Consider the following 12,500-nt stretch of genomic DNA (forward strand, 5'->3'; position numbering starts at 1 on the left):
TGCTCACTATCTCGACGCCCTCAAGAAGGCACTGTCCGGAGCTTGGTGGATGCAGTTTGGTTTCAAGTCGTCTTTGTTGGGTCTTATCACTTTTCAGAGATGAGTTGTGATTTGACACTAAATTTCTTCGGATGTCATCGGAGAGAAGCTTAGAGTACTGGAAATTCTGCTGAGGATCTCCTCGTCGTCTTTCTTCTGCTGCTTCCTCGCCTTCTTTTCTTTCTTCCTTCCTTTTTTTCTTTTTCTTTTTGTTTTTCATTTTATTTTTGTCATCTTCCTCCTCTTCCTCTTCTTCTTCCTCTTCCTCTTATTCCTCCTCATCCTCTTCCTCTTCTTCCTCCTCCTCATTTTCCTCTTCTTCTTCTTCTTCTTCCTCCTCCTCCTCTTCCTCCTTCTCCTCTTCTCCTCTTCCTCATCCTCTTCCTCTCCTTACTCCTTTTCCTCTTCCTCTTCTTCTTTATCTCCTTCTTCTTCCTCCTCCTCCTCCTCCTCTTCCTGCTCCTCACCTTCCTGCCCCTCCCCTTCCTCCTCTTCCTCTTCTTCTTCCTCCTCCTCTTCCTTCTCCTCCTCTTCCTCCTCTTCTTCTTCCTCCTCCTGTTGAGTTAATTATAGAAATTTATACATGTGTGTTTATGTATTTATTATTATTAGCGTTGGCTTTTTTGTTGGTTTTGTTGTTACTATCATCATCGTTAGTAGTAATAATAATGGTAGCAATAGTAATAGCATCATCATCATTACAATTATCATTACAATTGGTATTATCATTACCATTATTATCATTATGATTATAATTAGATAGATAGTTAATTTAAGTTTACATATATATGCGTGTGTGTGAGTATGTGTGTGTGTGTTTGAGTGTGTGTGTGTGTTTGAGTGTGTGTGTGTATGTGTGTGTGTGTGTGTGTGTGTGTGTGTGTGTGTGTGTGTGTGTGTGTGTGTGTGTGTGTGTGTGTGTGTGTGTGTGTGTGTGTGTGTGTGAGAGAGAGAGAGAGAGAGAGAGAGAGAGAGTGTGTGTGTGTGTGTGTGTGTGTGTATGAGTGAGTGAGAGTGTGTTTGTGTGTGTCTGTGTGTGTGCGTGCGTGCGTGCGTGCGTGTGTGCGTGCGTGCGTGCGTGCGTGCGTGCGTGTGTGCGTGCGTGCGTGTGCGCGCGTGCATATATGTGTGTGTGTTCTTTGAAACGCAGTTAGTTATAACCTGCGCAGTGTACACATATACCAAGTGTTGCAAGCACACGTTAACGAATGCCCCGTAACTTCGCCCTTAACGCTCCACACTCGTGCTCCAATGTTCTATTCACTGTTACCAATCTAGCAATTATGAAAGTTCACTCTATCGGCCCGACCCAGTGGACATTCATTATACGCACATACATATAAACAGAAATAAATACATGTCTATCAGTGTACGCATGCATATTTACCGGATAAATAGATAACAGTATAAATATCGGATAGACAGACATAAGTGCATTTATTGTTGTGTATATGCATATCTGTATTTACGAATAATCATTGGTTCGGGCCTTGCACAATTTTACCAAACCGGCCGTATAATCAGCGAATTTACAAATCCTGTTTAGAAAGAAAATGAACTGAAACTCTTAGAAATAGCCTGTCTAGCGGTTTTATAGAAATATCACTGGCAACGCTGGTTCTATTTTACCACAATGTAGAACGGAGCACAAGAGGTGCAACACGTAATTACAGCGTCACTACAAAATAGAGCAGTATAAATTGACAGTGCACTACGCTAGTGTTACCATACGTCGGTGAAGGAAAGTTACTGAGGGTGGACACTGGGCAGGTGGGTGGACTAGTGTCAGTGGACAGTGGACAGGTGGAAGGGCGAGATTTAGTGAGGGTTAGACACTAGAGATGAGATGGGTGGACGATACTACTTAAAATTCATTGGTTTGGAAATAATTGGAAATAATACGGTTTTAGTCATTTCAAATTATAGAGGAATGAGGATAGGGCAGAGTGACTTTATAACCAAGTGTAAAATTCATCTCCTTTTCCAACCCTTTCTCGCCCGTTTTCTCTCTCGAACGCGTTTGATTCCTGTTCGTTCTATTTGGCAAAACTGGCAACTCTTAACGCAGGAAGTGAAAAGTTGCCAGATTCCCAGTAAAGTCGATTTTGCTTATGAACGGGTTCTCACGTTTTGTTTTCTACTTTCTTGTTCTTTTTATTTTTCTTTTCCCTTTCCTGTTTTTCTTTTTGCTGAGAATTCACTGATTTTCATCTTACCAAAGTGGTTACTCTCTGAACTTCTGAGAGAGATTGGGAACAAGAAGAACGAGAGACGTGTTAAAGTTGTTTGGTTCGCCGGACACCAACAGACACGTAGTCTACTTTTCACAACCAATATCAGGAATGTATAAACTTTAAAAAGATAAATGTGGAAAATGTATATGAATGAAATTCATTATTTATTGGTAATGCCAAATAAAGGAGGCAACAGACATCACTTTTTCAGCAAAACGCAGTACAAAGTTTTTCGTGTAGATGTGCTCTGGAGCTGCAATATTATTCAAAAATATTTACCGCGTATTTCTACTAAATGTTATACATCGCGTACATTAATGCATGTGATGTTATACACTGAATTAAGTTAAAAGTAATCATTATTATTGTCGAAACACGAGTTTAATCATAACTGTAATAAAATGTAAATGCTGTCTTCCGTAACAAAATGCTTCCTTCAGGAATCAATATAGTAAAATATCCCCGCCGCCCACTCATGTTCTCTTCTCTTACGAAGAAGAGAACACAACACCTGTTATATATCAGCGTCACGGCAATGAAACGTAGTTGTGTAAATTCGAGCAAGCTTTATAATATACCTTTATTTTTAACTGCTTACATAGATTGTTTTTGAAGCAAATTATTTTTCCCCATTTTTCTTTTTATTTTTTTTACAAATGAACTTTAATCATAGTGATAAAGTTACAAGACCACATAGTTGGAAGAGACACGCAAGGATGGCGCCACAAGAAGGCAAAGAAATAAAATAATAAACAGGCTGGAAGGTGAAAGAGCAGTCCAGTTGCTTTATACCATATATTGTGATGCGCTCGTTGTGGTTGAATTCATATTCCATGTGAGTGTGGAGTTGAAGTTGTTTAATCTTTATCTAAAATTAGATGCGACAACATAGGTATTACAGAATCTCTCTCTCTCTCTCTCACACACACACACTCACTCATTCATTCATTCATTCACATTTACACTTACACACACACACACATACATACATACACAGACACACACTATAAAAGGTGGTGACCTTCTACATTAATACTGGTGGCGCAGAGTAATCTTCTTGAAACAGCTTACGCTTTCTTGGTATGAGTTGCACATGCGAGAAGAAATAAACGCTTCGCTGGGGGTGACCGCGGTAGCGAGCCCTGGCGAGGGCAGCCGCGCGGTCACTAGCGGGAGATGCGCGCGGTCAGGAGGTCAGGCTGTCTCTCAGTTGAGTGAGAGAGATCTAGCTGGGTCGCCTTATGTCGGACCCCCGGCAGCCGTGCGCCTGCCGTGCTTGGCGTGGTCTATACAAGAGGGCACAAGCGGTGGCGTGGGGCCGCATGAGGGGCGACCCACGCGGGCACAAGCGTGACCATTGCAAGCCATGTTGTGTGGCAACATGGCATACTATGGCCATGCTTGTGCCCGCATGGGTGATTCTAAATATACACTCTATGTAGACAACACTACTTACCCACCCCAAGCGCTACAAGTGTCCGGCTGCCGAGATATATGGCGACCCAGCTTGACCTCTCCCTCACTCGCCAGGGCTCGCTACCACGGTTATCCTAAGTCGTGTTTATTTCTACTTGTGTGGAAAAAACTAAAGAACAAAGAGAAACCGTTTCAAGAATATTGCTCTGCCCCTCCAGTGTCAACGGAAAAGGTTCAATAACCTTTTTTATCCGGCGGCAGGGCGCTGGGTTCAACCTTTCGGCTTTGAAACACGATCTTGCCTCCGAAATTCCGCTCGACCAACACCATCGCGATACAAGATGTCTCCAAACCCTGTAAGTACACGTCATGGGTCAATCTATTCTCTTTCTTTCTTTCTTCTCCCATATATGTGTTAAACTATGCAAAATGTGCAATTGCTCTTATGTTAATTTTGCTGGTTAAAAGTGCTAACGGTGAAAATTAAAAATCTATGGTAGCAGGAAAAGGCAACACTGTCACTCCTCTTGATCCGAGGTCATGTGCTTCAAATAGATGTGAGAACATGACTCTCGTTCATTAAATCATCCATTCTCTCGGTTTTAGAAATTCAAATCAAATTTAAAAAATAATAATAATAATGAACAGTAAAAAATGCAACTTATTATAAAAACACCGGCTAGTAGCACTTTCCCTCTCAGTTGATTTCTTTTTCTCTTACTATCTTGGCCCCCTGCACGTATGATCTGGTTCGATAATACATTAGATGTGTGTAGAAGTGAAATGTGACTCCTTAGAAAACACGTAATGTGCAGAGACACACAGTGTGATGCCAGTTGTATATTATATGTATAACTCATTCACCAATGATTTACCTATGCATACCTATGTTACATGCACATAAATCATTCCATTTCATGTCTGCATTATCAGCACATGTTATATGTTATAGTCAGATGCATTACCATAGTTTTATGTAAAGTCGATCTGGCAACCTTACTACCCAGCGCATGCGTCCTGCATGATGCCCCAGAGAGAGAGACAACCGGACTGATGGCTCTGCATGCTGACCCGTTGTTCCTGTATTTAAAGACTAATACACCTCATCAGGACATGCTGATCTCTTTCAACCTACGATACATCATCACTAGACACAGTGAGTCGTAACAAGATGAACTGTGTGTATCCAACACGGTACCGAAGGAGACCTAGCTGCCGCCACAGTTGCCCTGGAATACCGTGGGACGGACGTCGCCGGAAGATCACCGTAGGTTGGAGGACCAGGAGTCATTAGTACAGGTATTAAGCCACCCCAGGATGAAGTGGTCAGCGAAGAACCGGGAACTCATCTGAGCAGGTATCAGTCGCCCAGGATGCTTTGGAAGAGCGCCTCCCGCCTGGACGCCCATAGATCTGGTCAAACTCCAGCTCATCTGTGCATCAACCACTCTCAGATGCCGGAAAGGATGCTCCTGTCCAAGATACTCATGGGCGATTTTAAATTCACACTCCAAGTAGCCGCCACCGCTTGTGCCCGCTGCAGGCGTCTGTCTGCCGGGGTCAGATATAAGGCAGAAAGACTGCTGACCGAGCGGTCTCCCGCCACCCAATGCGCTGCAGCCCTCGCCAGGGCTCGCTACCGCGGTTACCCCCAGCGAAGAACAGTCGTATCGTGTTTAATTCTGCTCGTATGTTCAACTCATACCATGAAAGAGTAAGCTGTTTTAAGAGTATTACCCTGCGCCACCAGTATTAATGTAGAAGGTATAACACCATTTATACATACATTCATATTATTTTATCTATTGAATTATTGGAAATGACTTTTAAAACCAAAACTGAAGAATCTGATCTTGCCATCCGATGGAATATAACTCGCAAACTAGTAATGAAGGTAGGAGAGAGAATTAAGAAAAACTCTTCTAGCGCTGAGAGAAAATGCCGCGAAATCCAGAAAACGACGAGAAACACTTTGCACGGGATGGAAGCGGATAGTATGCTAGAGAAATCAAACGAACCAATAAGGATAGTGAATAAGAATAGTGTACTCTGCCGTGACGATGGACTTTAGCGACGAGTCTATTAGAGCCATTAAGAATTGTATTCGATATTCATGTGGCAATAGAAACTGGACCTAAGGGCTAGGCTATGTATAAAGTGCTGGGAAACTATTTCTCGTTTTTTCTTGCAAATTTGGTATGGCAACGACGGACTGTTGCCCCGATTCCCGCTGACAGAGCCGGGGAAGATCCTGACGACTCACCGTCTGGCCGTTTGGGATTAACTGGTCAGTGCAAGAAATCGCCGTGTCCGAAATCTAGATGCATGGGCAATATGGGCAATTTTGATATACAGGCAGGTGGTAGTGAGGTGAGGGAGGGAGACCCCGTGAAAGTGGGCCAGGAAATAAAGTTCACTGTATACTATAAATGTGTGTCACTATAGCTTCTTTGCCCGAAGTGAAGATTTTGCAAGCCTGGCGGAAAATGAGGGGTGTAACGGGACAGGGGGAGGGGGAGGAAGGTGATAAGAGGCCGAAATAGGTGGGGGTGTTCAGAAAGCGAGGGAAGTGGCAGGGAGAGGCAGAGCGGGAAAGGGAAGGGCAAAGGGAGAGGGAAAGAGGCGGCCAGAGGCAGACGGAGTGTGAAGGAGAGAAAAGAAATACCTCTAGTATTATGTGATTTTATTGATTTATTTCTTTTTAACGTGGAAGTTTCCACGGGTTCCATCTGTAATGATAATAATAATGGCAATTATAGTAATAATATAATAATATAGTAATAATAATGATGTTTATGATGATAACAATAGTGATGATGAAGATAATATCAATAGCCACAAGGAAAACCATTGCTGATCCAAAAATTCCAAGAAACCAGGCAGTAATTTGAATGAAAACGTTACCGTCTCCATACAGCACAGATAATAATGGTAATACTTGTAAAAAGAAAAAAAAATGATAAAAATATGAGAAAAATATAAATTATACATATATACGGGTGGGTGCTTCACGTACAGGGTGGTGTGAAGCTAGGGTGTGATAGTATAGTTAGTGTCAAGTGCATTAGGCTAGCCTAATGCGAAAAAGGGAGCAGCTCTGCACAAGCCTCCCCTGCCAGTGCATAGCCTCTCCTTTATAGAGATTCTTGCAGTGCCTCGTGGCCTCCCATGGAAACTGGGTACCTTGCGGTTCCAGGCTAAACTGTGGGGGATCTCGGAGCAGTAGGAGGTCCCAGAGGTTCAGGGTCATGGTCACTGGCGTGTGGACACACCCTGGCCCTATACCAACTCCTGTCCCTAGGCCTCCTGGGGTTAATGGGAGGCTTGGGGGAGGTGGGCCTTGCCAGTCCACCTCCCCCATATAGAAAAAAAAAATCAGTGTTCAGCATATTTGGATATGCTGGGAGGAGGGGTATTGCTCCTCCCACCCAGCAAGAGAGGCGGGCTGTGGGTTCCGTTGGGAGGGCGACTGCTGGGACGCAGGATGGGAGCGAGAACTACTCATCCCACCAGCATTCTGGCAGTCGCCAGCCCGGGGGAAAGCCTTAGGGAACCCCGAAGGTGGATGATGGGTCCCACAGCCTGCCGCACCCTTTTATATGGAGCAGCATCAGTGGAGGTGGCAGAGGTGACGTCTACCCAGAGCGACTGCCCGAGGCTAAACCTCAAGTGGGGAGTTAGAGTGGGGGCTTGGAACAACCCTTCGTTGCATCAGGATGATCTGCTGCCTTTGCTGTCGACAGAACTGGGGAGTCTGAGAGTGGAGGTGGCTGCTCTCTCAGAGGTGAGAAGACTTGGCAGCAGCACAGTGTAGGTGGCTACACCTACTACTGGTCAGGCCGCAGCGACAGTCACCATCTCCAGGGAGTAGCCATGGCTATATCCAGCAGACTCCAGCCTTTGGTAGCAGAGGTTACTCCAATCGATGAGCTTATAATGGTAATGAGACTGAAGCTAGCATTTGGCTGTATACTTGCTGTATACGCTCCTACCGATGGTTGTAAACTTGACGTGAAAGGTATGTTCTACGCCAAACTAGCATCTGTATCAGACAGGTGTCCCCTGCAAGATATTCGTGTTGTTCTGGGTCACTTCAATGCAGTATCTGGCTGTGATTGAGCTGGCAATGAGATATCTGTCGGTCCCCACGGTTTGGGAGCTAATGCCAGCAGCGAGAATAGCCTCCTTTTCAAGGACTTTACTAGGTCCCAGAAATTGAGGATTTCTGGCTCCTAGTATCAGCGCCCAGACCCGCCTTGCTAGACGTGGTACAGCAATGCTTGTAATGCAGCCAAGGACATCGACCACATACTCATTAGCACTCGGAGGATCCTTCAGAATTGCAGGGTGTATAGGAGTGCCGAGTTCTGTGGTAGTGACCATAGATTGGTTGCGGATACCCTCCGGGTCCATTTCAAAACTCCCCAGCGGTCCAATGTTCACCCCAGGAATTTCACTTGGACAGGCTGAGGGAGGGGGAGTGTGCCTGGGGGTATGCTGAGGCAGTCTCTGGTCGTTTCGCAGCGTTCAACAATATGACAGACTGTACTTCTGTGGGACACCTTCAAGCATGAAACGATTGATGCAGCTCAAGAAACGATTGGTTTTTGCCCGAGAGCAAAACGAAATTTTATCTCGCAGGAGACACTGAATGCCACAGATGCTTGCCGTGTGGCTCATCTGACAGGGGATCAGGATTTGCACTGTTCTCAGGTGTGCAGAACTCGGTCACTGTTAAAAGGGTACAAGGAATAGTTTATCAGGAGTCTTGCAGAGGAGGTAGAAGGCCATTTCTTAGTAAATGACCTTTGTCCTACATACTAAGCCCTGAGAAAGCTGAAGTCCAAGCTCTCTTCACAGGTGACAGTAGTTCGGTTAGTAAGTGGCCAGATCGTCCCAGATCCTGTTGAGGTGCGGGAGCGTTGGGCTGAGTATTTTGGGCAGTTGTACCAGGTAGACCCACCAACAGTTAACTTGGTTGTGGGTAGTACCGAGATTCCATTGCCACACCCACCCATCAGTGTGGATCCTATTATTGTGCTTTGAGTCACTGTAGAGCGCCGTCGTGAAATCGGACGTGGGCTGCTTGCAGCCTACATTGACATCAAGAAGGCATTCGATACAGTGCATCGGGAATCACTCTGGGAGATCCTGAGACTGAGGATTATTGGGCTAATAGCAAGTCTATATACTGGTACTGAAAGTGCTATAAAGTGTGGTGGGGGCCTGTTAAGCTTTTTAAGTTCTTCTTAAGCTTCTTAGTTCAGGAGCAAGGCAAGGCTGTGTCCTTGTTCCAACATTTTTCAACAATTGCATGGACTGGATACTGGGCAGAACTACTGTTCAAAGTCATTGTGAAGCAACTCTGGGCAGTATCAAGGTTACTGAGCTTGACTTTGCTGTTGTTATTCTATCTGGGTCTTTGGAATCCTTAGTGGTGGCTCTTGATGCATTTAGTAATGAAGCGAAGCCCTTGGGTCTAGAGGTCTCCTGGACCAAGACCAAGATCCAGGACTTTGGGGACTTGCTAGAACCTGTTCAGTCGGTACGTGCTTGCGGCGAGGACATTTAAGTCACAGAGAGCTTTACATACCTTGGTAGTGTAGCTCATAACTCAGGGCTGTCAGACCAGGAAGTCAGCAGACAGATTGGCCTGGCAGGAAGGTTCATGAACTCTCGACAAGAGTATTTGGAAAAGCCGGTACCTGTGCAGAAGGACCAAGCTACGCATCTTCAAGGCCCTGATAATGCCAGTTTTGCTATACGGTAGTGAAACCTGGACATTATCCTGCGCCTTGGAGTCTCGTCTTAATGCCTTCGGTAATAGGTCTTTGCGCCGGATCATGGTGTACGGGACCTTGTGTCCAACCAATGGTTGCACCATGAGACAGGCACAGGACCTGTTACCTGCATAATCTGTGATCGCCAACTCAGGCTGTACGGACACCTGGCTCGCTTCCCACAGGATGATCCTGTCCACTAAGCAGGATCAAGACAGCCCTGGGTGGAGGCCTGTGGGACTACCTAGGAAGTCGTGGCTTGGACAGATCGATCAAATCTGTCGTGAGGAGCTGGAGATGGACCGAATCCCTGCCTGGCGGCTTGCCATGACGGACCCTTGCAGGTACAAAGGGTGGATGCGCTTATGCGCCCCCGTCGGCGTTAGCCCCCACAATTATATATATATATATATATATATATATATATATATATATATATATATATATATATATATATATAATATATAGATAGATATATATATACAATACAAATCTTCGTATTAACTTTTTTCTCATGAACTATCAGCATACCTTGCCATGCACATCAACTCCGAAAGACTTGAACACGTCCTGTCTTTGGGCCTCGTGAGTGCAGCGGCCGCCTTCGTCCTCAACCACTTTGGCTTCCCGTGGACCCACACCTTCTTCGTTCTTCTGTTTCCTTTGGTCTTGATTTATTTGAGGACGGCGCGAGCCAAGGTTGGTGGAGGATTTTTTTTTTTCTTTCTTTTTTATATTTTCGTGTGGTATAAACGGAATAGAAATATTCATTATGAGTAATGTAGATTTTTTGTGTAATTGTTTTCTTAACTTCACTTTCACAAGCGTAAAATAGAGAAATTTAGAATTATTATTTTCACGACTTGCGATATGTAGTCCGAAGTATTTTTTCTGATAAATGTTTAATATTACATATGTAGAGGTGGATGTATGTACGAGTATGTGTTCCAGCATAAATTCTTGCATGACTGTATGTGTATTAATGAATTAAATAAATACCAATACACATACGCGTCTTATTCGGTTTATACACTAATATCGCCTACATCTCGCCCCCAGGTTTCCACGGAGGCAAAGGCCGTGCTGGTGATCGGCTGCGACACAGGGGTTGGACACACGCTCGCCTTACACCTCGACCAGCTGGTACGCGCAGTCAGCTGATGTTAAGATATAGATCGAGATTTGTATTAAGGACGTGTGTTCTATAAAAGGGTCTAGGGGATCACAAAAAATAGAGGCCTATTTGTGTGTGTGTAAAATGTTAACGCTATGGGTACAGCAAATACACCCTGCGTATCCTCCTTGCTAAGGGTGCAGGGCCGGATTATCCTATACGATAGAATAGGCTGCAGCCTAGGGCCCCTAAGCTTGAGGGGCCCTGCTAAAAGATTTACACACATATAGATATATAATTTATATATTTATATATGTCTATGAGTATGATATTTAAACATGAATATATGTATATATATATATATATATATATATATATATATATATATATATATATATATATATATATATGCAAATATATATACATACATACATAAATATAATATATATATATATATATATATATATATATATATATATATATATATATGTAGTACATATACATCAATATCAACATATAAATTATATATCTATATATATATATATATATATATATATATATATATATATATATATATATATGTATGTATGTATGTAGTACATATACATTAATATCAACATATAAATATATATATATATATATATATATATATATATATATATATATATATGTATATATATACCCACCCACACATGGCGGTGTTGTGTTGCCTGTTTTATAAGCCTTTCTTTTTCTCCGTGCATGGGGTGAGAGCAGGCCACGGCCTCAGTTATCACAGTTCAAGATGTAGGAACTCCATAATTATGTTAATTAGTTTATCAAGAATTACAATTTATAATATCTGGGTAAAACACGACTTCTAGCACCAGCACGTAACATAGCTGTGCATGGGGTTGGAGCAGGACGTTGTCTGACTAGACGGTGAGGATATCCGTACATATCGCCTTCCTCACATTGAAGGGTAAGATGTAAACAAACAAACAATTCACAGATAGTCATTAAAATTTACTCTATTTGTTATAACACAGATTTTGGCTATATTGATATGCCTTTAAAGATGTCAAAATATGTAAACAAACTTTTCAGTGGAGTCCATACATATTTACAATTAGAACCAACGTATCTTATATATATATATATATATATATATATATATATATATATATATATATATATATATATATATATATATATATACGTATATATATGAATGTACACATGTTTGTCTGTGTGCTTGTGTGCGTTTACAGAATTCATCTCTCCATTCTAAACATACTTTTCTAGAGGCTAATAAGACCACCTTCCCTTTGTTTACCTGGAAGGGTTTTCGAGTGTTCGCCTGTTGCGCCCATGCCGAGGAACTGGGTGCGGGCGCGCAAGCTCTCCGGCGAAAAGGTTCTCAGCGTCTCCACGTGTTGCAGCTCGACTTCAATAATGACTTGCAGATCTTTGAGGTTTTCGTGAGAGTCACCCGATTGCTTGCTCGAGAAGGTAAAGCTAGTGTCTGTATGTATCTCTCACTCTCTCTCTCTCTCTCTCTCTCTCTCTCTCTCTCTCTCTCTCTCTCTCTCTCTCTCTCTCTCTCTCTCTCTCTCTCTCTCTCTCTCTCTCTCTCTCTCTTCCTCTTTATCTCTCTCTTCTTCTTTATCTCTCTTCCTCCTTATCTCTCTGTTCCTCTTTATTTCTCTCTCTCTCTCTCTCTCTCTCTCTCTCTCTCTCTCTCTCTCTCTCTCTCTCTCTCTCTCTCTCTCTGTGTCTCTGTCTCTGTCTCTCTCTCTTTCACACACACCGCCAAACTTTCGACGATACTCTAAACAGCGGTAAGCCTTATGCCAAACGAATCTCAGGGTACTAACCTCATCCATTCACACAGAGAAGTTGTGGGCGCTAGTCAACTGCGAGGGCTTATGCTGGACC

At 43.3% G+C, this 12,500-nt stretch overlaps 1 protein-coding gene across 1 annotated transcript in view; it reads left to right on the top strand.

The window, feature by feature from the left end:
- The window catches only part of LOC113820242 (D-beta-hydroxybutyrate dehydrogenase, mitochondrial), a 44,854-nt gene that overhangs the window by 21,841 nt on the left and 10,513 nt on the right, over positions 1–12,500 (top strand). The window contains exons 2-7 of the mRNA XM_070131551.1: positions 1–54; positions 1,637–1,702; positions 9,996–10,168; positions 10,529–10,612; positions 11,906–12,074; positions 12,457–12,500. The exon at positions 1–54 is cut by the window's left edge and continues 118 nt beyond it; the exon at positions 12,457–12,500 is cut by the window's right edge and continues 115 nt beyond it. Of these exons, the coding sequence (XP_069987652.1) occupies positions 1–54; positions 1,637–1,702; positions 9,996–10,168; positions 10,529–10,612; positions 11,906–12,074; positions 12,457–12,500 (590 nt within the window). The remainder of the gene's footprint in view (positions 55–1,636; positions 1,703–9,995; positions 10,169–10,528; positions 10,613–11,905; positions 12,075–12,456) is intronic.

The sequence above is a fragment of the Penaeus vannamei genome, chromosome 16 (genome assembly GCF_042767895.1).
Source record: "Penaeus vannamei isolate JL-2024 chromosome 16, ASM4276789v1, whole genome shotgun sequence".
Classification (NCBI taxonomy): domain Eukaryota; kingdom Metazoa; phylum Arthropoda; class Malacostraca; order Decapoda; family Penaeidae; genus Penaeus; species Penaeus vannamei.